Source organism: Octopus sinensis, linkage group LG27, assembly GCF_006345805.1.
Source record: "Octopus sinensis linkage group LG27, ASM634580v1, whole genome shotgun sequence".
In the NCBI taxonomy this organism is placed as follows: domain Eukaryota; kingdom Metazoa; phylum Mollusca; class Cephalopoda; order Octopoda; family Octopodidae; genus Octopus; species Octopus sinensis.
Genome location: NC_043023.1, coordinates 16,430,055 through 16,454,668, shown reverse-complemented (window position 1 = coordinate 16,454,668; position 24,614 = coordinate 16,430,055). Strand labels below are relative to the sequence as shown.

The following is a 24,614-nucleotide window of genomic DNA, read 5'->3' as shown; positions in this document are numbered from 1 at the left end:
AATAAAGCCAAGAGAAAAAGATGGTTTATAAACACATTCTACCAGTATACGAAGTTTAAAAGTGTTTAGTTAGTTGGAAATTATTTTAAAAAACTGCCGGTAAACGGAAAAGATCCCCCCATTTTCCTAAAAGTTGATGGAAAAACTCGGATCTTGTGAATTTTCCCAAGTCCTCTCCCCACCCTCCCGTTGCGTAGCACGCATTTTGTTCCCTATTCGTTGCCTACACATTGTTTTACATCCATTTGAATATTTTTTCTTTTTCTTTTTTTTCTCTTTGATTTCCAGTTCCGTGTCAACATATAAACATTAACCAACACTTTTAAAAAGTTTTATTGTCGAATGTTTTGTCATAAATAGGCATATTTTGTACTTACGTTCCCAGGTACAAAATTATGCTCCACCCACCAAATTTATCTGTTCTAATTTCTGAAAAACAAAACGAAAATAAAAAGCCTTCTTCTATCATACTCTCAACTTTGGTCAACTTGCGTCGCAGGGTCTCGGAGGAGATAGTGTTAGTTGAAGGCTACCAAATCTACCACACACAGACAACTTCAGCTTTATATATATACTAGCAGTTATTGCCCGGGTTTGTTTCGACCCTTTAGAATTGGAATTTTTGAAAAGTAAAAATTTTGCATTATGTAGCTTGTTATTCTCTTTAAGTGAACATTTTTCTGGTTGAAATACACCGAAAAGTGGCGACACAGCAGTGAAAAAATCGTAAAAAATAGGGATTTTCATAGAAAAAAGCATTTTTTGATGTAAATAATTTTTATTGTTAACTTGATCCGATTTGAATTTTTTCTTCTACGGAATGAAGAGCGAGCCTTCTTCTATCATACTCTCAATTTTGGTCAACTTGCGCCGCAGGGTCTCGGAGGAGATGGTGTTAATCGAAGGCTACCAAACCTGCCACACACAGAGACAACTTCGGCTTTTTGTATTATAGTTGGACTTTTAAACACAACGGCACAAGGGAGACCACTCTGAATCTTAGCTGCCCTCGCTCTGTGATTTCTTTCATAAGCTAAGAATAGGAACTCGAACCCGCGGCTCTTACCTCGATCACTAAACGGTAAAACAAAGATATTCGTTCGTTATTTAAAGGAAGATTGCTTTAGATTGATCTTTTGTCTCCTGTCTGAGTAACTATTCAAGAGGCTAGAACATGCGTCTCGACCGAAATCAAAAGGAGTTGAGAATGAAGTAAAATGCCGCAATCAAAGACCCCTTATCTTTCTGGACACTTGTAAATATGTTTATCAGTTGACAAACTAGTAATTCGTGTGGAACAGCAAACCTTTGAAATGTTAACCATTGGTCGAAGCATATCAGCGTCGATACATCTCATTCCCGTAAGGCTGGTAGAATCGTTAGCACGCCGGTCGGAATTTCGGCTGTCGTTACGTTCAGAGTTCAAATTCCGCCGAGGTCGACATTGCCTTTCATCCTTCCGGGGTCGATCAAATAAGTACCAGTTACGCACTGAGGTCGATGTAATCGACTTAATCCCTTTGTCCGTCCTTGTTTGTCCCCTATGTGTTTAGCCCCTTATGGGTAATAAAGAAATATGTATTTCGGCTGCCGTTACGTTGTGAGTTCAAATTCCGCCGAGGTCGACTTTGCCTTTTATCCTTTCGGGGTCAATGAATTAAGTACCAGTTACGCACTGGGGTCGATATAATCGACTTAATACCTATGTCCGTCCTTGTTTGTCTCTTCTGTGTTTAGCCCCTTGTCGGTAATTAAGAAATAGAAATGAACCCTGAACAGCCCTCAGCTTGTTAGCACCTTTGTCTATTTTACACGCTGGCATGGCTTGGATGGTTAGAAAGGTGCTAACAAGCTGAGGGCTGTTCAGAGTTCATTTCTATTTCTTTGTCCCCTCTGTGTTTAGCCCCTTGTGGGTAATTAAGAAATAGAAATGAACCCTGAACAGCCCTCAGCTTGTTAGCACCTTTGTCTATTTTACACGCTGGCATGGCTTGGATGGTTAGAAAGGTGCTAACAAGCTGAGGGCTGTTCAGAGTTCATTTCTATTTCTTTGTCCCCTCTGTGTTTAGCCCCTTGTGGGTTGTAAAGAAATACATTCTTCCATGATGAAATTTTTTGAGGTGAATTTTCTTGGGGCTGATGTCCCTCCTGTGGCCAACCTTCACCTGATGTCTTGCAAACAACTTGCACATTCAAGTGCTACCAGTCAAAAGCTCCGTATACCTGAAGCCAGCAAGTGTATGGGGTCATCAGGAGAGAATGCACACCGTTTCGGGGCCTACCTCTCGATGGCATCAATGCGCACCGCCCTCCCCCTCACTGATATGAGGCCCCGCTTCCTAGATCAGCTGCTTATCAAGTTAAGCTCAATATCCTTCTAGCCAAACTAAGGTATTTCCCCATGACCAGACATGTTTTTATGTCAGATTGGAGATGGACACTGCTTGTATGACAGTGACACTCGTTTACAATTATCACACAGTCTCAAGGCAAGGATATAGTAACACACACACACATTCATAAGCCCCTCACACTTCTATGAAACATCCCCCTCTATCCTCTGTACCACTAATATTCCCCCACCACGTCTACTTTTTGTGTATGTCCTCATAATCTCCATCACCATCCATTTCTCTCTATATATCTGAAAACAATTATAATAATAATATTTTATCTATTCTAAATGATCTTGACATTGTTTTTGACTTTACATAAAATATTCTTTACATTCTACTGTTGTTTTATTGTCATTTATTTACAAGTATTATAAATTTTATTGGTAAAATATTTTTCTGGGAATGAATTACAATTTATAACATTGCTTCTATGGGAAATTATTGCTTTGCTTTATGAGATTTCACTGCTTTTTACATTGCACCAGACACATTTTCTCTACAAAACTACTTTAAAACGTTTTCCAATGGCTGAATGACGAAACGTATTAATCTGGTTTCTGCCCTAAATATTCTGCTAAAGTAAGGATGCATCTTGTACACCAGCAAATACTCAATGAAGTGCAAGTAAATCAGTTGACCAAAAGATTGACTCTTCCTAGTGAAACGACGGAGATCCACCACCGTTATAAGCCTATGAAGCCATCTAAAGATCGAATGCTTCTTTTTCCCGTAATTAGGCTCATGCCCTTGCTTATCTCCCTTTACTCACTAATTTTCCTTATCGTCTTTCAATGAATTAATACCAACACAAATTTCTCTCAGATCTAATCCCTTCCTCTAATCAATGCTGGAATTTTTTTTTGGAATATTATATGGAGCTGCTTTCTTGGTACTACTAGCGAACAGTGGTCCCAGTGCGCTAGCTAGACGCAGGTAGTCGATCCTACGACTTTTTAACCCTAACCTTTGTTTATAAAAATAATTCATTTACTTAGTTTAAAAAATTATTTAGGATCGATTACTTATGTCTAGCTTGCGCGCACCTGAACCACTGTTAGCTAGTAGTACCCAACCGTGTACAATTACTAACATTTTCTCACACTAAACCATCCCTCCTACTAAAAAATATCCTTCTTCTAGAGGCACAAGCCCTGAAATTTGGCGGATGGGGGTCTAGTCAATTGGGACTTACTTTATCGACCCTGACGGAATATGAACTCAGAACTCTGGGATGATGTCGAGCTAGCAGAAACGTTAGCACACCGGACGAAATGCTTAGCGGTATTTCGTCTGCAGTTACGTTGTGAGTTCAAATTCCGCCGAGGTTGACTTTGCCTTTCATCCTTTCGGGGTCGACAAATTAAGTACCAGTTCCGCACTGGGGTCGATATAATACCTATGTCTGTCCCCTCTATGTTTAGCCCCTTGTGGGTAATAAAAAAATAGGTATTTCGTCTGCAGTTACGTTGTGAGTTCAAATTCCGCCGAGGTCGGCTTTGCCTTTCATCCTTTCGGGATCGGTAAATTAAGTACCAGTTATGCACTGGGGTCGATGCAATCGACTTAATACCTGTCTGTCCCCCTCTGTGCTTAGCCCCTTGTGGGCAGTAAAGAAATAGGTTAGGGAGCTGAGCAGAGGAGGAAGCACGCACAAGCAGGGTACGATTGCGCCCTTTTCAATCGGGGAATCCGTGAGTGCAGGACGTGTCAGTGCTTCGTCCAGGTGAGGGATAGCAGCTGCTATGTTTAGCGTTTTGGGGACGGGCCACGTAGAAAGACTTCCACCCGTCCCTAGCCCATCTTCTCCCAAATTTGTTTATTTTTGTAACCCTTTTTTTGCCCAAAATCGTCATTGTGAAATTCCCACCGTCACCAACTTCTTCAATTTTGACTTTTCTCCCCGACACTAACCCTAACACCGTAACTCTTTTACTTGTTTCAGCCACTTGACCGTGGCCATACCGGAGCACCGCCGTTAGTCGAGCAAATCGACCCCAGGACTTATTCTTTGTAAGACACACACATATATACGACAGGCCTCTACCAAATCCACTCACAAGGCTTTGGTCGGCCCGAGGCTATAGCAGAAGACACCTGCCCAAGGTGCCACGCAGTGGGAATGAACCCCTTCAAAAATCTTACAGTTTGCTTTCTGCTTGGGAATTTGCGGATTTTTCATACACACATGAAACGGGTAAGAACAAATATGCAAGGCTATTTTTACTTCGAGTTTAAAACGAGACATTGCTGGCATAATTTCGTTACACCTAAACTCCACAACCCACGGAAATACCCGATCGAAGGAATGCCAAATTTTACAGACATTTGGAAACTCTTTCAGAATCAGAATCTCCGCACATTTTGAAAAAAAATTAGTGAAGAACGAAGGAAATAAGTGGGGGTTATATAATAGAAATGGGCGATCTTTCGTCTCTAGTAGACCTTTCCGTCGATTTCCGTAAACAAAATCTTTTTTTTACATATGGGCTTGCGGGAACTTTTGAAGTAATATACATACATATACACATACACCGAGTAAAAAATTCCAGTTATCTCTTTCTTTCACACACACTAACAGAAGCACTTCACTTACACAACATACTGTCTCTCTCCCACACCCCATCAAACACACATGTACATCAATGCTTGCCATGCACGGTAACTTCAAAAGAACTTCCCTCGTCATAAAATCGCTTTCTCTTAGTCTCTTTCGCTCTCATTACTTCAAAAGTTCCCGCAAGCCCATATGTAAAAAAAATTTTACGGAAATGTCTACTAGAGACGAAAGATTGCCGAAATAAGTGGGGGTTATATAATAGAAATGTCTACTTTTGCAAATTCGTATTCCCCGTCGGCAACAAGCAGGCTATCCGCGTGCCAGAAATAACAGCCAAATCTCCAAAACTGCGATAACAGTACAAAAAAATCATGTAATTAATCCACTCACCTTTGCACATTTTTCTATCAGAAATCTCCCGCAGTAACGACAAAGTAAAGATACAAAAAAATAAGTGCGGAAATAACAAAAAATACCCAGCGCAAAACATCATATGCTTTTGGAACTGAAAATGTGCATTATAAGGGGAAAATCGGATGCCGGTCCCCACCCGTCAGGATCGTTTGCGCAAATCCTTTCTATTCATATTCGATTTCTACACAATTACTGGAACTTTTCGGTTTAAACGGCAGTTCTTTCTAGCGGTGTCATGAAATTATTACCCATAACTATGACCCTAATATCGATCTATTGCATTTCAATGTTTTAGAGTTAGTGGGTAAAGGATATCATTTTCTCTTCAGAAATGTAAATAAACCCAATCTGTTTCTTAAACGAGGGACATATTCATACGGCACAGAACGTTTCCTTACCTCAACAGAGTATCTCTATCATGATCATGGCGATTTTATATAAAATGAGACAATACAAGACAAACATAAGACAAAGATGCTATATGAGGTCGCATAGAGTAAATATTAAAAATTTACTCAAATAATATGTATTTTATGTATCGTTCTACAAACTTAGAACTTCGATTTAAACTGAAACAAAGCCACAGAAACACCGTTACCTCAATAGACGTCAGTTTTACAAACACATTCTACCAGTATACGAAGTTTAAAAGCTCTTAGTTACCTAGAAACTATGTTAAAAACTGCCGTTCAAACCGAAAAGATCCCAATTGCTAACACCCAGCTGGCTGGAATTTCTCCTGTTTTCGCTAAGGAGCGAGGACCTTAACATTGACCAAGAAAAACTAAGGGAAGACAGAAACTGAACAAACATAAACGATTAGCATATCAACGATCGAAAGAGAATACTTAGGATATAACGTGGCGGCCCTAAAAGGGCCATTTAATATGCTGACAAAGCAACGGCGACCTAAGCCCTCTCGCCACGAATACGACGAGCAAGCTGGATGTCCTTGGGCATGATGGTCACTCTCTTAGCGTGGATAGCACACAAGTTGGTATCCTCGAAAAGACCAACCAAGTAAGCTTCGCTAGCCTCTTGAAGAGCCATCACAGCAGAACTCTGGAAACGAAGATCGGTCTTGAAGTCCTGGGCGATCTCACGGACAAGCCTCTGGAAAGGAAGCTTCCTGATGAGAAGTTCGGTGGATTTTTGGTAACGTCTGATCTCACGAAGAGCAACGGTACCAGGCCTGTAACGATGAGGTTTTTTCACACCGCCAGTGGCTGGGGCACTTTTCCTGGCTGCCTTGGTAGCCAGTTGCTTACGTGGGGCCTTTCCACCGGTGGATTTACGAGCAGTTTGCTTAGTACGAGCCATGTCGATATGTCAACGAAGAATAGATAGGGGCCAACCGTCACACTTTATATAGTGACCGTTAAAGAAGGAAAGATCGGGCGGGAAGATGGCTTTCTTAGATTTACAAATGACAGCTGCCCGCCAAACCGACTGCTGCTGATGTGACACCTTTTCATTCGCGGCTTCAGAGCACGTGACCTATTTCTCGAGGTGTTTTCTGCTACGTCCGATTGAGTGTAAATATATACTCCTACCTCGATTCAGAAATCATCATTTTCACGCTCGCAAGAAGTTATCATGTCTGGACGTGGTAAAGGAGGAAAAGGATTGGGAAAAGGAGGCGCCAAGCGTCACAGGAAGGTGTTGAGAGATAACATCCAGGGTATCACCAAGCCCGCTATCCGTCGTCTTGCCCGTCGAGGTGGTGTCAAACGTATCTCTGGCCTGATCTACGAAGAGACCCGTGGTGTATTGAAGGTATTTCTGGAGAATGTCATCCGTGATGCCGTCACCTACACCGAGCATGCCAAGAGGAAGACTGTCACCGCTATGGATGTCGTCTATGCCCTGAAGAGACAAGGCAGAACTCTGTACGGATTTGGAGGTTAAGTGAACATTCCTAAGCTTATTCAAGAACATACCGGCCCTTTTCAGGGCCACCCACTTTTTGATTTAAGTCAACTCTCTGAAATCGCGATGTGCTTCTTCTGTGTTTATTGTTATTTTGCAACTACTGGTATTTAACGCGCCCCTTGGTGGGAAAACTTTGTTCACACCCTTTTGGGGAAAAAAATTATTTCACACCGGTGTACGACCCGTTACGAAATATTTACTTTGGTGGTGTGATTCGGTCCACACTTTTCGGGGGCGATCTTTCGGTATAACTACCGTAAGTGGCTTTGTTACATTTCTGAAGATAAACCCTTTACTCCCACCAACCTTGAATCCCCTATATATATAAATACAGTTTGTTGAAATGTATCCGGTACTTCTTCCGAAGTTACGCCTTTTCGGGAAAGCGTTAGGGGTAAGCTCTAGTCCGTGTGTATCATAAGTAGAAGACTGGAAGGGTGGCTTGCCTTTGCAAATACTGATAGGGCACAGAGAGTGTCTAAAGCCAACCGGAGGTGTCCTCCTGTGGCTACAAACTACAGTAGCATCCACCCTTAGGGGTTAGCCATATTTAAATGGCAAATACACGTCACGGTTAGGGGATCGGCTGCACGAAGTATTTGCCCCCAGACCATCTGCGTTTTCTTATCGTTAAATCAGATATTTCGGGACACTTGCATCGCCCTAGTGCAGAATATTCTGTGCAAACACTTGGATGCGATTGCTGATTCACAGAGACTTGTAGATTTCTCTTTAGAAAGTCTAGTAACACTTAGGAGCATTATTGGTAGCCGTAACTTTGGTTACATTAAGTTTAGTACCCGGTCACCAATCTAATAGACAAGATGTACTTTGCTAACTATAATCGATTGTTCAGTGGTGAAAATCTGCAGCCTCTTAATGCGGTTGGAGTTAGTTTTTGGCTACGTATTTCGGTACTACTCAAGAAGATCCCGGTGCGCGCGCACTCGCGTTAGCTAATCGTGAATAGTCGATCCTACGACGACTACCTAGCAAGGTAAAATAATTTTTTTTACACAAAGTAAATAAAAAACATACAAAATAAGGATCGACTAATTGCGAGTGCGCGCACCAGGACCACGCTTCTTAAGTAGTACCCATATTTCCCTCCGATATTCATGGGATCGGACGGCTGTCTCTGCTAATATCGTTAATGAGCTTTGTTATTGCATAATCGTTCCATTGTGCTGAAGACAATCGGAAATGTTAGGAAATTTCATAAAAGTGGGAAAAGTTGGCGGTTTTGCTACGTGCTTCTGTCAGAACTCTGGCCGCATTTGGAGACTGCAATACTTTAATCCGGGTGCAGGGTTGAATCTGTCTACACTTTTTACCGCTTTTTATCTTCATTGTTTACTTTTCCCTATTTAATTTTCATTGTAATTTCATTCCTTTATAAATAACTCATCCGATTTCATTGTAAAAAGTTCCATGTTGACCCCAAACATTGTATTGTCCCCATCTATGTTAATCCGTATGGATAATAAAGAAATATACACTTTTTACCGCTATAAGATTTTTTGTTTTGGTGGCTGTGTGTTAAGCTTATTAAGGTATTACTGTAAATACATCTTTACGTATAAAAGGTAATGGGTGTGTGCTTTCACTGACACATCGTGAGAAGCAAACGATATTCAATGTACAGCAGTAGTCCCTCGTCGCTATATCAGTTATTTAAGCTAACGATTCCTCCGTGGTGGTTTGCATTTAGAAATAGTTTATTGAAATAATAAAGAAATATATAGTATTTCATCAGATTTTCGGTGTTGGAGGGATTATTGTACTGATGACAAACAAACCCAGCTGCTAACTGCAGGCGTTACACCTCAACGAGGCAAAACCTTTATTGAAATTTCACATAAATAACTTAATAAATTCTCAGTCGGTTATTAGTTCAGTTTAAAACATTTCATTCCATGTTCTGTTTAAACCTTATAAATAAATATATACTTGCATTATTCATTATTTTGTTTTTAAAAAGGAAATCACACCAAATCTACACAAATGACCACCACCGCGATCACATACACACGTGTGTGTGTGTATGTGGTATAAGTAGTTATGCTTATATTATCCATTATAGTAATATTTGTCTGTTGAAATCCGTTTTAAGGCGGTCAATAGTTTAATTAAAGATGTGTATATACATGTATATATATACATACATGTGTATATACATATATAAAATCATGCGATCTTACATAGATAGACAATTACAGAGAATGTTATGAGACTTAAAAATTTAGTTGTAATATGACAGAAACGAAAACTTGGCTTACTTTTGCCTTTACGAGAACTTTGTGTGATTTTTGTTTAATAAAATTAGAAAATATATATAGTGGTTTCTACTTCGGGTTTTATTGTATTGTGAGAAACACCCCAGCTGCTGAATACAGTGTGTAACTGGTACTTAATTTATCGACCCCGAAAGGATGAAAGGCTAGGTCGACCTCGGCGGAATTTGAACCCAGAACGTAGCGGCAGACGAAATACGGCTTCGCATTTCGCCCAGCGTGCTAACGTTTCTGCCAGCTCGCCGCCTTTACGTATAAGAGATAATGGGGTGTGTGCGAGTGCCTGCTTTCACTGACACATGATCGTGAAAAGCAGGCGATATTCAGGGCACAGTAGTCAGTCCCTCGTCGCTATTTAAAGATTACTATTCCCCCGTGATGTTTTGCATTCATATTAGTATAAAATCTGTATTATAATCATGCGATCTTACATAGATCGGGACACAAGACAGACAATTACAGAGAATGTTATGAGACTTAAAAATTTAGTTGTAATATGACAAACGAAAACTTGGCTTACTTTTTTGCCTTTAAACGAGAACTTTTGTGTGTTTATTTTAATAAAATTGGAAAACATGACATATTCAAGTAGTAAATATATATATATAGTACTGTTTCTACTCCAGGTTTTATTGTATTGTTAAGAAACACCCCAGCTGCTGAATGCACGCGTTTTCACCTCAAGACAAAACCTTTATTGAAATTTCACAATGAATACCTTTTTCTCACACTCGGTTATTATTCATACGGGCCAACTCACCGCCAACCCAGCGACTTCTTTTGGGGACACGGAAGAGGTACGATGGCGCCTTTAATACTACACACAGGTCTTCGTACACCAGTTAGCCCTGTTTACTTGCTTATTGATGACTAAAATATGAAAATAAGGAAGGTATCAGACGGTTGTTAGTTACAAGCCCTGAGAGAGCAATTAAAAACAATCAATAATTTGCCTGTTTTCTGTTTTGTTTTAATTTATAGAATTAAATATTTATAAATGAATGGGCTCGCCTCCACCCCAAAACCGCCCACTTTTTAAACTTATTCGACGCAAACCCCCTTTTTCGGTTACGGTGAATTCGAATCTGCAAAATAAATTGGCAAAAAAAATAACAATCAACATTTCTAAACTACCACCCGTTTCCTTCATTTTTTACATAAATCTTTTAGGAATCAACTTATCCTAAATATGCGGGAAAATTCGGACAAAAGTTTCAAAACATTCCTGTAATTACGGTTAAGGTTAGCGCTGGGGGACACAAGACAAAGTTGAAGTCGGAGGAGGGATTTCTTAAATTTCAAAAAGAAAATCGTGAAAAACTTGCAAACATGTTTATATATTCGAGTGAGTATACAAATACCTGTGCTTCGATGTACACAAATTGTTTCCACCCCCAATCCATTCTATGACTGTTGTCTCCTGCGCAAAGCCTAAAGAAATTAACCCCAAAAACATGGATCGCAAATCGGCAGAAAATCTGAATCAACTTTCATGAGAATGTGGGTGGCCCTGAAAAGGACCGTTATTCCTCGATGAAGAGAAACGAAGCAGGTTTATTTGCTGCTAGTGTATTTGGTGACGGCCTTGGTACCCTCAGAGACGGCGTGTTTGGCCAACTCACCAGGAAGGAGAAGACGGACAGCAGTCTGCACCTCACGGCTACTGATGGTCGAACGTTTGTTGTAGTGAGCCAAGCGGCTGGATTCAGAAGCTATTCTTTCGAACAGATCGTTGACAAAACTGTTCATGATGGACATAGCTTTGCTGGAGATGCCAGTGTCCGGGTGGACTTGCTTCATCACTTTGTAGATGTAGATGGAATAACTTTCCTTCCTCTTCTTCTTACGTTTCTTGTCCCCGGCAGGGCGAGAGGTCTTGGCCTTGGAAGCCTTCTTGGCTCCTTTCGAAGCAGTTGCTGGTGCTGGTGGCATAATGTCACTTGCTCTACTAATCAACCCTCGTCCACGCTATTTATAATTGACAAGTAGGCTCAGCCGAGCACCTTGCTGACGTTTCGCGCCAATCAATTTCATTGGTGGAATTTGACAGCAGTCTAATCACATGACATAAACCCGCTCCTTTTTCACTCGGCAGTTTGTGACTGCTGGAGCCTCCTGACTGCTATTTAAAGCCAAAAGCCGCCCTCGTATTTAGTCGCCAACTCTCTTCTTTGCTGAGAACTACTGTCGAACTTTGAAATATGTCTGGACGTGGTAAAGGAGGAAAAGTAAAGGGAAAGAGCAAGACCCGTTCGTCCCGTGCCGGACTTCAGTTCCCTGTCGGTCGTATCCACCGTCTTCTCCGTAAGGGAAATTATGCCCAACGTGTCGGTGCCGGAGCCCCAGTCTACTTGGCCGCTGTAATGGAATATTTGGCTGCTGAGGTGTTGGAATTGGCAGGAAATGCTGCCAGAGATAACAAGAAATCGAGAATCATTCCCCGTCACTTGCAGTTGGCCATCCGTAACGACGAAGAATTGAACAAACTTTTGTCCGGAGTGACCATCGCCCAGGGTGGTGTTCTTCCCAACATTCAGGCTGTTCTTCTGCCCAAGAAAACCCAGAAGGCTTCCAAGTAAATTAATTCGGTGGCATTTTTGGCTTTATCCGTATCAACGGCCCTTTTCAGGGCCTCTCACACTTTGCGTATTTGTCTTCTCTCGACTTAATATTTGCGATTTATAATCTGTCAAAACTATGTCATTTGGTGTTGGTGCCGAATGAATGTTTTATTATTTATTCTTTCACCCGCATAATTTTCACTAAACGAATACTCTTTGTATGGTATTAGGAACCGCTGACCTCAAGGTGTGCGGTACTATTTAAGCAGAGTGGTCCCGGTGTGTTTGAGAATGTTTTTATGAGACACGGTTTTTTTTTTTTTACTTATATTCCATACTTTGTTTAAAAGCAGCGGATGTTTGACAAAAGCTGCTGCTCGGGGTTTCACGTTCCCGTTTGTCGGACAGTTTTGTTTGAAATACGGAGGGACTGTCCGGCGAACGGGAGCGTAAAGCCCCGGGTAGCAGCATTAGAATTTCTGCTGCTTTTAAATAAGGCATATTACTCTACATATGATATTTGAGTACGCTTTTTTTCCACCTTTTTTAACATGTGTTTACTCCGGTGTATGTATATATATATAGGAATTGTTTTACACCTATTACACTTTTTTTGGCTTTTGTGCCAGGGTTAGACCCGTAAGATTCACGATGTGGATTTTCCGAGTCCTCTCCCCCACCCAACCCCTTTCGCGAGCGCGCCTTTTTTTTTTTTTTTTTGCCATATTCGTTTAGAGGAAGTTTTTACACTATTTTTATATCTTGTTTTTCTGACCGGTTTGACGAGCTAGTGCGTGTGCGCGCACAGGGACCACTCGTCATAAATAGTGGTGGGGCTGGAGAAAATGTGTCTGCATTTAAAAAAAGACGGATGCTAGGTGTGAGAGGCCTTGCATGAACACGCCGTGATCCCTTACCGAAGGGTTTCAGTTAAAATAACAGGGCTCATGGGGTCGGCTATCCTGTTCTTTTCACTTCATATGTCCCTTTTTATTTGTTCTTGTAACTCATTCAATTTCATTTTCATTGTAAATAATCCATTCGATTTCACTGTAAATAGTTCCATTTCATCCACATGACCCCAAATCATTGTATTGTCCCCATCTATGTAAACCCTTACGGGTAATAAAGAAATACACTCTTCATAAATAGTACCATTTTATGCTGCAAGCCCTTTATTTTTGTTCGGGGAGAAAAGGGATGGGTGGAAAACTATGAGCCATGCGCAGGGATGCTGTCGGTGAGATGAGGGTTGGTAACGAGTATAGTGGAGAGTTCCTGGTAGAAGTAGGCTGTTCACCAAGGTTCAGTCCTCAGCCCACTCTTATTCATTATAGTCCTCTGGGCAATAGCAGGAATTCATGACAAGCTGACCCTAGGGGCTCCTTTGTGTTGGTGACCTTCGCTTATAGCTGGGTCACTACCAAAGCTGAAGGAGAAATTTCAGGTGTGGTAGGCAAGGCTAGAATTGAAGGGCCTTTGGGAAAAGACCATAGTCTTTATGTATACATATATATATATATTATATGTACATGTAGAGGTAGGTACGTACATATATGTTTTATTTTATTTATTAATATATTATATATATATATATACATAAGTTCAGCAAAAATTTAGATTCAAATGAATATGGTACTTATGCACCAGAATTTTGTATGGTGTTATCCATAAAAATTTGCGGGGTGATTATAATCAAAAATAAGCAACAAGAATGACTCTGGTAATTTGGTACAATTGTTTCGCACTACAACATTTTATTAAAAGTGGTTGGACTTCACCACCTCATATGTTCTTAAAATTTAAATCCACATCTTTGTATATCTACCTTCTCTATAATGTTGCCATTTGATTTGAAAATTTTTATATTAATGGAAAACCTATATAATTGGCTGATGAGTACTCAACATCTTAAATCTGTTGTAATACTTACAGCATTTAATAAAATGATGTAGTGCAAAACAATTGTACCACATTACCGGAGTCATTCTTGTTGCTTATTTTGATTATATATATATGTGGAGGCGCAATGGCCTAGTGGACTCGCAGGACCGCGGTTTCGATTCCCAGACCGGGCGTTGTGAGTGTTTATTGAGCGAAAACACCTAAAAGCTCCACGAGGCTCTGGCAGGGGGGGGGGTGATCCCTGCTGTACTCTTTCTCCCACTCTTCTGTCGGCCTGCTCGCTTAGCCAGCGGGGTGGCGTCCTTCGAAGGCTAAAACAATGCGAACACATTGTGACCAGCGATATGCAACTACATCTGATGGTCTGGTTGGTCACGTGATCACATATACACATATATATCTATATATATAGAGAGAGAGTTTACGAAAATAATCAAAAGACGAAGACAGGTGGTGTACAAAACAAACAGTTGTATTAGTATAATGCTTAGGAATAGAAAAAGTCTTTTACGTTTCGAGCCTACGCTCTTCTACAGAAAAAAACAAGGAGGGAAAAAGATGTGTATAGTGGCTAACGATCTATCATGGGGACGGCCATATATATATACATACATACATACTTTTATTAAAGCTGCAAATTTATCACAAAACTGTTAATCTGAGTGTCAGGTTTGCATTCAAGAGACAGGTGCGATGGAAACATTTCATTCCAACTGTCCAACAGACAAGAACATGAAACTCTGAGAAACAGTTTTGTAATAATTGGACAAACATTAATAGAATTTTTTATTCATTCAGAAATTATCTTAAATGGAATATATATATGAATATTATGAAAGAACAGCTTTTATTAAAAATATCAGAATTGATAAGGATATATAAAAATATAGTGTTAGTAAGTTGTTATAACATGCTGTTATATCTTCTTTATCATCTGGATACATTTATTGTTATATAAGATATTCCTTTCAACAAATGACTTTTGATATTGATACAGTCACTCTTCTCTATGATGATAAAGATATCTGTAGTTAATTGTCTTTTTTCAGAGAAGGATATACCACAGAATCAGTTAGATGGTTTCTCTTCCATATCAATGTGTGTCTGTGTTTATCTAAGAGATTTATTTGAGAGAACCATTCACCACAGATATCACAATGACATGGTTTCTCTCCTAATGAATGAGTCTGTGAGTGGTCAAGTGATCTATTTCAGAGAATGATTCACCACAGGTGTCACAATGATGTGACTTCACCCCTGAATGAATACCTTTGTGTCTACTTAAATGTCCCTTTTGAGTGAAAGATTTACTGCAGATATCACAGTTGTATGGTTTCTCACCTGTATGGATAAATCTGTGAGTGGATAAGTCACCACTTTGAGAGAATGATTTATCACAGATATCACATTGATATGGCTTTTCACCTGTATGAGTACGTTTATGTACAATTACACCACTTTTGTGAGTGAATGATTTACCACAGATATCACACTGAAATGGTTTCTCTCCTGTATGGATAACCTTGTGAGCAGCTAAGTTACCATCTCGAGAGAATGATTTACCACAGATATCACACTGAAATGGTTTCTCGCCTGTATGAATACGTTTATGTACAGTTACAGCACTTCTTCGAGCAAATGTTTTACCGCAGATATCACACTGATATGGTTTCTCCCCTGTGTGAGTAAGTCTGTGTGTATCCAAGTTAAATTTCATGGAGAATGATTTACCACAGATATCACAGTCGTATACAGATTTTCCTCTTTCTTTTGGCATCTCTGCAGCTAAAACTAACAAAACTCCAAGATTCTCACACAATTCCTCTTTCTGTAATTTTTTTCTTCAACAAAATGGTCTGGAAATTTCATTTCTTCTTGTTTCTATATTTTATTCCTAACAAATGTTACAACTGCCATATTTTTATCAAATATAAGCTTTGCTGATATCTTAAGATGTTGCAAATGTCTTTGTAAATTTATCCAAGTTTATTCAGAATCCAAATTTAGGTTGTACTCATTTCAGAGTGAATCCAAGAAATTTCACCAATAATGTCACTCAGAAGAAATATTTTACTGAAATTCACAGTTAATTTACATAAACAGGGTTCTTATATCCAGTTCTGTGTAACATCGTCTTCAAAATATGATAAATATTGATGACGCTTCTGCAGTAAATTTCCTCTGATGCCAATGTCCTCTGATATTCTGAAATAAGAGAGAAACAACAGTTTAAGACAGAGTGTAGCTTTGGTTATGACAAAGGCTTGGGGTTCATTTATATGCGACATTTACTGCTACAATGATAAATCTCATTTAAGAAACAGATTGGGTTTATTTACATTTCTGAAGAAAAAGGGATCTTTTCGGTTTGACCGGCAGTTTTTTCTAGTGGTGTCATATGAAATTGTCACCCATAATTATGACCCTAGTATCAATCTATTGCATTTCAATCTGTTTTAGGGTTAGGGTTGGGGGGAAGGGTAATTTTCTTTTTTTTTCCACAAATGTAAATAAACCCAATCTATTTCTTAAACGAGGGACATATTCATACTGCCTTTAAGCAGTACAAAAACAACAAAAAAGTGGAAGGTGCAGTTATGACAAAAGAAAAGCAGGACAAAAACGATGCATGCAAATGGGTTGGCTGGAGGTAAATCTAGATGGAAAAGCATGATAAATTTATGAGAACCCGCTGGGACATTAATATATATATAATTATAATAAAGGGTTATTTGCAACAAGTTGCTTAAACCACATACCGAAAATATTAGAAATAGCAGCCAAATAGGCTACTATTACTATTACTACAAAAAGAAGTCTCCACAAACAACAGTATTTGCAACCCGTATATGGTAGAAGGAAGGAAGACAACGAAATCACACAGTCTACTTTATATATATATATATATATATGCACGAGCAAAATGCACCCCCACCGTATAATGGAATGTGCTGAGTTGTCAAACATTTAAACCAAATTTTCTCAAAACAACTTGTCCGACCGTCCCATAGGCCTCCCCTTTGAGAAACACTGATTTAACCTAAATTTGGGACACCAGCAAAAGAAGAAATAAAGGTAGACTTTTTTTCTATTCCAAAGAAAAACGATTTTATTCACAAAAATATGCAACCGAAGAGTTTAAAGTACCAGTAATTATAAGGCTGTTGACTGGGAGAACACAAACATGGTTTAAACAGTAAGCTTGGCAGGAAAGAAACGTGCCTTTAAGCAGGACAAAAACAACGAAAAATGGAAGGTGCAGTTATGTACAGGTTGACGGAAGAAAAGCAGGACAAAAACGGCTTTATTGATCGCATTCTCACCTGGAATCAATTTTTGTAATTTTTTCAAAGACTAATACACACCCTGATACAGTCGGTATCTCCAAATCAAATTTAAGTGCAATCGGATGGAGGATGCCCGAAATCCGAGAAGACACACAGACAGACAGACAGAACGGATTTTATATAAGAGATTATGAAAAACAGCTTTTATTAAAAATATCAGAATGGTAGATATTGATGGGGATAAATAAAAAATATAGTGTTTTGTTATATCTTCTTTATCATGTGGATACATTTATTGTTATATAAGATATTCCTTTCAACAAATGACTTTTGATATTGATACAGTCACTCTTCTCTATGATGAGAAATATATCTGTAGTTAATTGTCTTTTTTCAGAGAAGGATATACCACAGAATCAGTTACATGGCTTCTCTTCCATATCAATGTGTGTCTGTGTTTATCTAAGAGATTTATTTGAGAGAACCATTCACCACAGATATCACAATGACATGGTTTCTCTCCTAATGAATGAGTCTGTGAGTGGTCAAGTGATCTATTTCAGAGAATGATTCACCACAGGTGTCACAATGATGTGACTTCACCCCTGAATGAATACCTTTGTGTCTACTTAAATGGTTCTTTTGAGTGAATGATTTACCACAGATATCACAATAATATGGCTTTTCACCTGTATGAGTAAGTTTGTGATTAGTTAATTTAGCTTTTACAGAGAATGATTCACCACAGGTGTCACAATGATGTGATTTCATTCCTGAAGGAATACATTTGTGTCTACTTAATTGTCCCTTTTGAATGAATGATTTACTGCAGATATCACAGTGATATGGCTTTTCACCTGTATGAGTACGTTTGTGTTTAGTTAAGACAACCTTTAGAGTGAATGATTTCCCACAGATATCACAGTGGTAAGGTTTCTCACCTGTATGGATAAACATGTGAGTGGATAAGTCACCACTTTGAGAGAATGATTTATCACAGATATCACATTGATATGGTTTCTCACCTGTATGAGTACGTTTGTGTACAGTTACAGCACTTCTGTGAGTGAATGATTTACCACAGATATCACAGGAATATGGCTTTTCTCCTGTATGAGTAAATTTGTGGGTAGCTAAGTCACTATTTCGAGAGAAGGATTTACCACAGATATCACACTGGTAAGGTTTCTCCCCTGTATGAGTAAGTCTGTGCTTACTTAAATTACATTGCAAGGAGAATGATTTACCACAGATATCACAATGATGGGGTTTCTCGCCAGTATGAGTATGTCTGTGTTTAGCTAAGTCACCATTTCGAGAGAATGATTTACCGCAGATATCACACTGGTAAGGTTTGTCGCCTGTATGAGTAAGTTTGTGCGTAACTAAGTAACCACATCGAGAGAATGATTTACTACAGATATCACAGTGATATGGTTTCTCTCCTGTATGAATACGTTTATGTATAGTTACATGACTTCTTTGAGTGAATGATTTACCACAGATATCACACTGATAAGGTTTCTCTCCCGTATGAATAACTTTGTGTGTCACTAAGTTAACTCTCACAGAGAATGATTTACCACAGATATCACACTGATAAGGTTTCTCACCTGTATGAATAAGTTTGTGTGTAGTTAAGTTACCTTTCAAAGAAAATAATTTACCACAGATATCACACTGATAAGGTTTCTTGCCTGTATGAGTATGTCTGTGTTTAGCTAAGGCACCATTTCGAGAGAATGATTTACCGCAGATATCACACTGATATGGTTTCTCCCCAGTGTGAGTAAGTTTGTGTGTATCCAAGTTAAATTTCATGGAGAATGATTTACCACAGATATCACAGTGATATGGTTTCTCTCCTGTATGAATACGTCTGTGACATGTTAAACCACTACAATTAGAAAATGATTTACCACAGATATCACAATGATATGGTTTATCGCCTGTATGAATACGTTTATGTACAGTTACAGCACTTCTTCGAGCGAATGATTTATCACAAATATCACACTGATAAGGTTTCTCACCTGTATGAGTAAGTTTGTGTTTAGCTAAGTTAACTCTCATGGAGAATGATTTACCACAGATATCACAGTGATATGGTTTCTCACCTGTATGAATATGTTTATGTACAGTTACAGCACTTCTGCGAATGAATGATTTACTGCAGATATCACAATGATATGGTTTCTCTCGTGTATGAGTAAGTTTGTGTTTAGTTATGTGACAGTTTTGAGAGAATGATTTACCACAGATATCATACTGATATAGTTTTTGCTGTGTGTGAATATTTCTGTTAATAGTTAGATTAAGTTTATTTTTAATATGATTTACCACAGATATCACAATGATGTGGCTTCTCTCCTGTATGAGTACATTTGTGAGTAGCTAAGTTAACTTTCACAGAGAATGATTTACCACAGATATCACAGTCATATACAGATTTTCCTCTTTCTTTTGGCATCTCTGCAGCTAAAACTAACAAAACTCCAAGATTCTCACACAATTCCTCTTTCTGTAATTGTTTTCTTCAACAAAATGGTCTGGAAATGTCCTTTCTTCTTGTTTCTATATTTTATTCCTAACAAATGTTACAACTGCCATATTTTTATCAAATATAAGCTTTGCTGATATCTTCAGATGTTGCAAATGTCTTTTTAAATTTATCCAAGTTTATTCAGAATTCAAATTTAGGTTGTACTCATTTCAGAGTGAATCCAAGAAATTTCACCAATAATGTCACTCAGAAGAAATATTTTACTGTAATTCACAGTTAATTTACATAAACAGGGTTCTTATATCCAGTTCTGTGTAACATCATCTTCAAAATATGATAAATATTGATGACGCTTCTGCAGTAAAATTCCTCTCATGCCAATGTCCTCTGATATTCTGAAATAATAGAGAAACAACAGTTTAAGACAGAGTGTAGCTTTGGTTATGACAAAGGCTTGGTGTTCATTTATATACAACATTTATTGCCACTGTTGTATTTAGGAATGGTCATTTTGCCAGTTTAGCCAATAAAAACACACACACTATATATTTGGTGTTACTTTGCTTCAGTGTTATTTATTTTTTACATTAATCTTAATCTTATTTTGGCCAGAGTTCTTTCGTCACACTCATCAGCTGACGGTTAGTAAGGAGAGACACACAAATAAGAAAGAAGAAAGCAAAGGACCACTGATGCGGTCACAGGAGTGTGACGAAAGAACTCTGGCCGAAAAAAGATTAGGATTAATGTAAAAAATAAATAACGTTGAAGCAAAGTAACACCAAATATATAGTGCGTGTGTTTTTATTGGCTAAACTGGCAAAATGACCATTGCGAAATACAACAATGTCTGTTTCAACACACAATTTCACATCAAAAATCTGGCAAAAGGCTTCAGAAAATACAGACTCAATCTTATATGAACATTGTATTTGAGAGAGGTAGAAGGCCTTCAACAGATAACATTGTATAACAAGATTTTGGGCCTTTGGTAGCAATTGTTATTTCCTACATGCTTACCCCTAGAAAGTGGAGGCGCAATGGCCCAGTGGAGTCAACAGATGATCAAGCAGCTTTGTATCACCTTGAAAAGAGTCTAAAAACGGCCAGAGTTGGAAGAATCTCTCAATCATTTCGTAAGTACTGGACCAACAGGATTTATTTCTTTGTATAAGGTTTGTTTGTTCCTTCTCGAGCCATGCCTGGCTCATAAGGGCCGGTTTCCCAGCTTCCTTGGCGAATAGGTTCCCCACCTGGACGGGACACCGGTCCGTCGCAGGTGAGCGGGTGAGAGAAAGATGTGGCGAAAGAGTGAGTAGAAGTTTCACCATTACCTTCTGCTGGAGCCGCGTGGAGCTTAGGTGTTTCGCTCATAAATACACACATCGCCCAGACTGATATTTGAACCCATGATCCCTCGACCGCGAGTCCACTACTCTAACCATGTGCCTCCACATATATATTATATATATTCTTTGTCCCTTCTCGAGCCATGCCTGGCTCATAAGGGCCGTTTTCCCAGTTTCCTTGGCGTATAGGTTCCCCACCTGGACGGGACGCCGGTTCGTCGCAGGTGAGCTGCAAGATGCAGGAGGAAAAAGTGAGAGAAAGTTGTGGCAAAAGAGTCAGCAGAAGTTCTCCATTACCTTCTGCCTGAGCCGCGTGGAGCTTAGGTGTTTCGCTCATAAACACACACATCGGCCAGTCTGAGATTTGAACCAGCGATCCCTCAACTGCAAGTCTGCTGCTCTAACCACCAGGCCATGTGCCTCCACTTTTGTATAAGGTGTAAAGGTGTTTTTGCCCCAAAGTTTACCCACAAGTTTTAATGATTTTAGCTTGTCCATCAATATATTAATTTTATCAAGCAGAACTTTCTGCCTGTCGAGATGAGCAGAAACAGCTAGATTGAATTAATGAGAGGCACATCCAATCAATGTTATTGATTGGTTGAAATTGCCGAAAATTAACAAATTAAACGACAAATATCTTACAAATTATAGAATTTTCTCAATAAAGCCAAGAGAAAAAGATGTTTTATAAACACATTCTACCAGTATACGAAGTTTAAAGTGTTTAGTTACGTGGAAATTATTTTAAAAAACTGCCGGTCAAACGGAAAAGATCCCAAATATCTTACAAACTATAGAATTTTCTCAATAAAGCCAAGAGAAAAAGATGTTTTATAAACACATTCTACCAGTATACGAAGTTTAAAAGTGTTTAGTTACGTGGAAATTATTTTAAAAAACTGCCGGTCAAACCGAAAAGATCCCAAATATCTTACAAACTATAGAATTTTCTCAATAAAGCCAAGAGAAAAAGATGTTTTATAAACACATTCTACCAGTATAGGAAGTTTAAAAGTGTTTAGTTACGTGGAAATTATTTTAAAAAACTGCCGGTCAAACGGAAAAGATCCAGACATGTATTCCCTTACGGCTGATGTAGTTTAACTCTCTTTTTTTTCAAGGCTTGAGCACCAATTGAAGAATTCAAATTTGATGGCAAAGAATCCAAATTAAATTGAAAACGTCTGTGGCTGTGTGGTAAGTAGCTTGTTTACCAACAACATGGTTCCGGGTTCAGTCTCTTGGTTTTATTGAGAAAATTCTAGAGTTTGTAAGATATTTGTTGTTTTTTTCTTCAATTTCTGCAATTTCAACCAATCAATGACGTCTATTGAGGTGAAACCATTCTGTGCCGTATGAATATGTCCCTCGTTTAAGAAACAGATTGGGTTTATTTACATTTCTAAAGAAAAAAAGATGCCCTTTCCCCCAACCCTAACCCTAAATTAGATTGAAATGCAATAGATCGATACTAGGGTCATAATTATGGGTGACAATTTCATATGACACTGCTAGAAAACACTGTCGTTCAAACCGAAAAGATCCAACAGATTAAATAAGAACAACACACAGTACCTGTTTTTGGTACCCCCATCATACTCTTAAAACATCGTTTTACGTTCTTCTAAAAACTTTCAACCGAATTTTTATGAACATTTGTTATAGGATAGGTAGTCGTTTTAGGATCGACTAGTCACGACTAGCTTGTGCGAGTGCGCGCACCGGGACCACTCTTCTTAAATAGTACCAACATCTTAGTTATTCCAATTTTTAAATTCGCATTTACATTGTGTGAGACCCTTCCGTGTATGGATTAAAACAATTATTTTCCTCCTTCAGTTTCTTTCCGATAATTTACTGAACACACACACAAAAAATTCAAGTGAATAATACTCTCTCTTTACTCTTTTACTTGTTCCAGTCATTTGACTGCGGCCACGCTGGAGCACAGCCTTTAATCGAGCAACTCGACCCCGGGACTTATTCTTTTGTAAGCCCAGTACTTATTCTATCGGTCACTTTTGCCGAACCGCTAGGTAACGGGGACATAAACACACCAGCAATTCTCAAGCAATGTTAGGAGGACAAACACACACGTATATATATATATATATATATATACATATATACGACGGGCTTCTTTTCAGTTTCCGTCTACCAAATCCACTGACAAGGCTATAGTAGCAGACACTTGCTCAAGGTGCCACGCAGTGGGACTGAACCCGAAACCATGTGGTTTTGGTGGGGACAAACAGACACACAAACACATATATATACACCAGCATCGGTTGTCAAGCAATGCTAGAGGGACAAACACAGTCACACACATATATATATACACATCTATACGACAGGCTTCTTTCAGTTTCCGTCTACCAAATCCACTCACAAGGATTTGGTTGGCTCGAGGCTATAGTAGAAGACACTTGCCCAAGGTGCCACGCAGTGGGACTGAACCCGGAACCATGTGGTTGGTAAGCAAGCTACTTACCACACAGCCACTCCTGCGCAATACTGACACATTAATGATAAATCTAGAGAGAGATGCCCAGCCAAGGTAGACAATGACAGAATAAATATAACACTTACGTATTATATAATAGACCCAGTGTAGAGGAGGAAGATATCACAATAAATCCAAGGTGGACAATGACAGTAAGCAGGTAACATAGAGATCCAGCAAGGAACAAGTCGCAGTACGTTCAAGCAAGTCAGAAATTAAACCGAGGTCGACTTTGCCTTTCATCCTTTCGGGGTCGATTAAATAAGTACCAGTTACGCACTGGGGTCGATGTAATCGACTTAATCCGTTTGTCTGTCCTTGTTTGTCCCCTATGTGTTTAGCCCCTGGTGGGTAGTAAAGAAATAGGTATATAGGATCCGGCAACGAAGTCGCAGAACGTTGAGGCAGTCAGAACTTTAGCCAAGGAAGCGAATGATGGCTTCGTAAGAAATTCTAGGTTTTACCATGAATGCTGATTTATATTATTAAGATCAACGTGGTAAAGAATGCAGGAGATAAATTATTGATATTGTTAATTAGCAATCACGTCTATTAAATTAAATGTTGGCTAATTATCTGTTAAACGAACGAGACAGGTGATAATGTAGGCGAGGGTCCATCAACGGCAGGGAATGAAAAATATTGCGGGAAAACGTACAATGGGGAAGTAACTCTGCATTTAGAGAATTCTTTAATTCACACCTGGGGTTATTTCGAAATCAGTTAAAATATCAGTTACACGTGGTAGTCCTGGGACTTTTTGGGGGGGGGTTTTTGGTATTGCCCACAAGGGGCTAAATATAGAGGTTCGGATCTTTTCGGTTTGAACGGCAGTTTTTTTCTAGCGGTGTCATATGAAATTGTCACCCACAATTATGAGCCTAGTATCGATCTATTGCATTTCAATCTG

The 24,614-nt window shown here is 39.0% G+C and overlaps 8 protein-coding genes across 43 annotated transcripts in view; 3 read left to right on the top strand and 5 right to left on the bottom strand.

Moving 5' to 3' along the window:
- LOC118768149 (zinc finger protein 239-like) overlaps positions 1-18,338 on the bottom strand; it is a 69,345-nt gene extending 51,007 nt beyond the window's left edge. For 2 of the 4 annotated variants that reach the window (XM_036514067.1, XM_036514075.1), the window contains exon 1: positions 17,383-18,287. The gene's annotated coding sequence lies outside the window, so the exon portion shown is untranslated. Of the gene's footprint in view, positions 1-17,382 lie in introns of all 4 variants that reach the window. The other 2 variants (XM_036514068.1, XM_036514070.1) reach the window with 2 other exon arrangements.
- Positions 1-24,614, bottom strand: part of LOC115225116 — a 384,942-nt gene that overhangs the window by 91,333 nt on the left and 268,995 nt on the right. The window lies entirely within an intron of this gene.
- LOC115225115 overlaps positions 1-24,614 on the top strand; it is a 396,737-nt gene that overhangs the window by 152,809 nt on the left and 219,314 nt on the right. The window lies entirely within an intron of this gene.
- On the bottom strand, positions 6,277-6,690 carry LOC115225121 (histone H3). Its single transcript, XM_029796073.2, has one exon. The coding sequence runs from the start codon at positions 6,685-6,687 to the stop codon at positions 6,277-6,279; it is 411 nt and encodes a 136-aa protein (XP_029651933.1). The 5' UTR covers positions 6,688-6,690.
- LOC115225138 (histone H4) lies at positions 6,964-7,275 on the top strand. Its single transcript, XM_029796092.1, has one exon. The coding sequence runs from the start codon at positions 6,964-6,966 to the stop codon at positions 7,273-7,275; it is 312 nt and encodes a 103-aa protein (XP_029651952.1).
- Positions 10,911-11,525, bottom strand: LOC115225131 (histone H2B, gonadal-like). The gene has a single exon (XM_029796081.2). It carries the CDS (start codon positions 11,523-11,525, stop codon positions 11,148-11,150), a length of 378 nt encoding a protein of 125 aa, XP_029651941.1. The 3' UTR covers positions 10,911-11,147.
- Positions 11,764-12,456, top strand: LOC115225128 (histone H2A-like). The gene has a single exon (XM_029796078.2). The coding sequence runs from the start codon at positions 11,795-11,797 to the stop codon at positions 12,170-12,172; it is 378 nt and encodes a 125-aa protein (XP_029651938.1). The 5' UTR covers positions 11,764-11,794; the 3' UTR covers positions 12,173-12,456.
- Positions 15,182-24,614, bottom strand: part of LOC118768150 (zinc finger protein 239-like) — a 36,106-nt gene continuing 26,673 nt past the window's right edge. For 2 of the 6 annotated variants that reach the window (XM_036514077.1, XM_036514078.1), the window contains exons 2-3: positions 19,182-20,244; positions 15,182-15,790 (exon numbers count right to left, since the gene is read on the bottom strand). In XM_036514077.1, the coding sequence (XP_036369970.1) occupies positions 15,234-15,790; positions 19,182-19,419 (795 nt within the window). In that variant the 5' untranslated portion in view covers positions 19,420-20,244 and the 3' untranslated portion in view covers positions 15,182-15,233. Of the gene's footprint in view, positions 15,791-19,181; positions 20,245-20,869; positions 20,894-22,776; positions 22,802-23,790; positions 24,358-24,614 lie in introns of those variants that run through there. The other 4 variants (XM_036514081.1, XM_036514076.1, XM_036514079.1 and 1 more) reach the window with 4 other exon arrangements.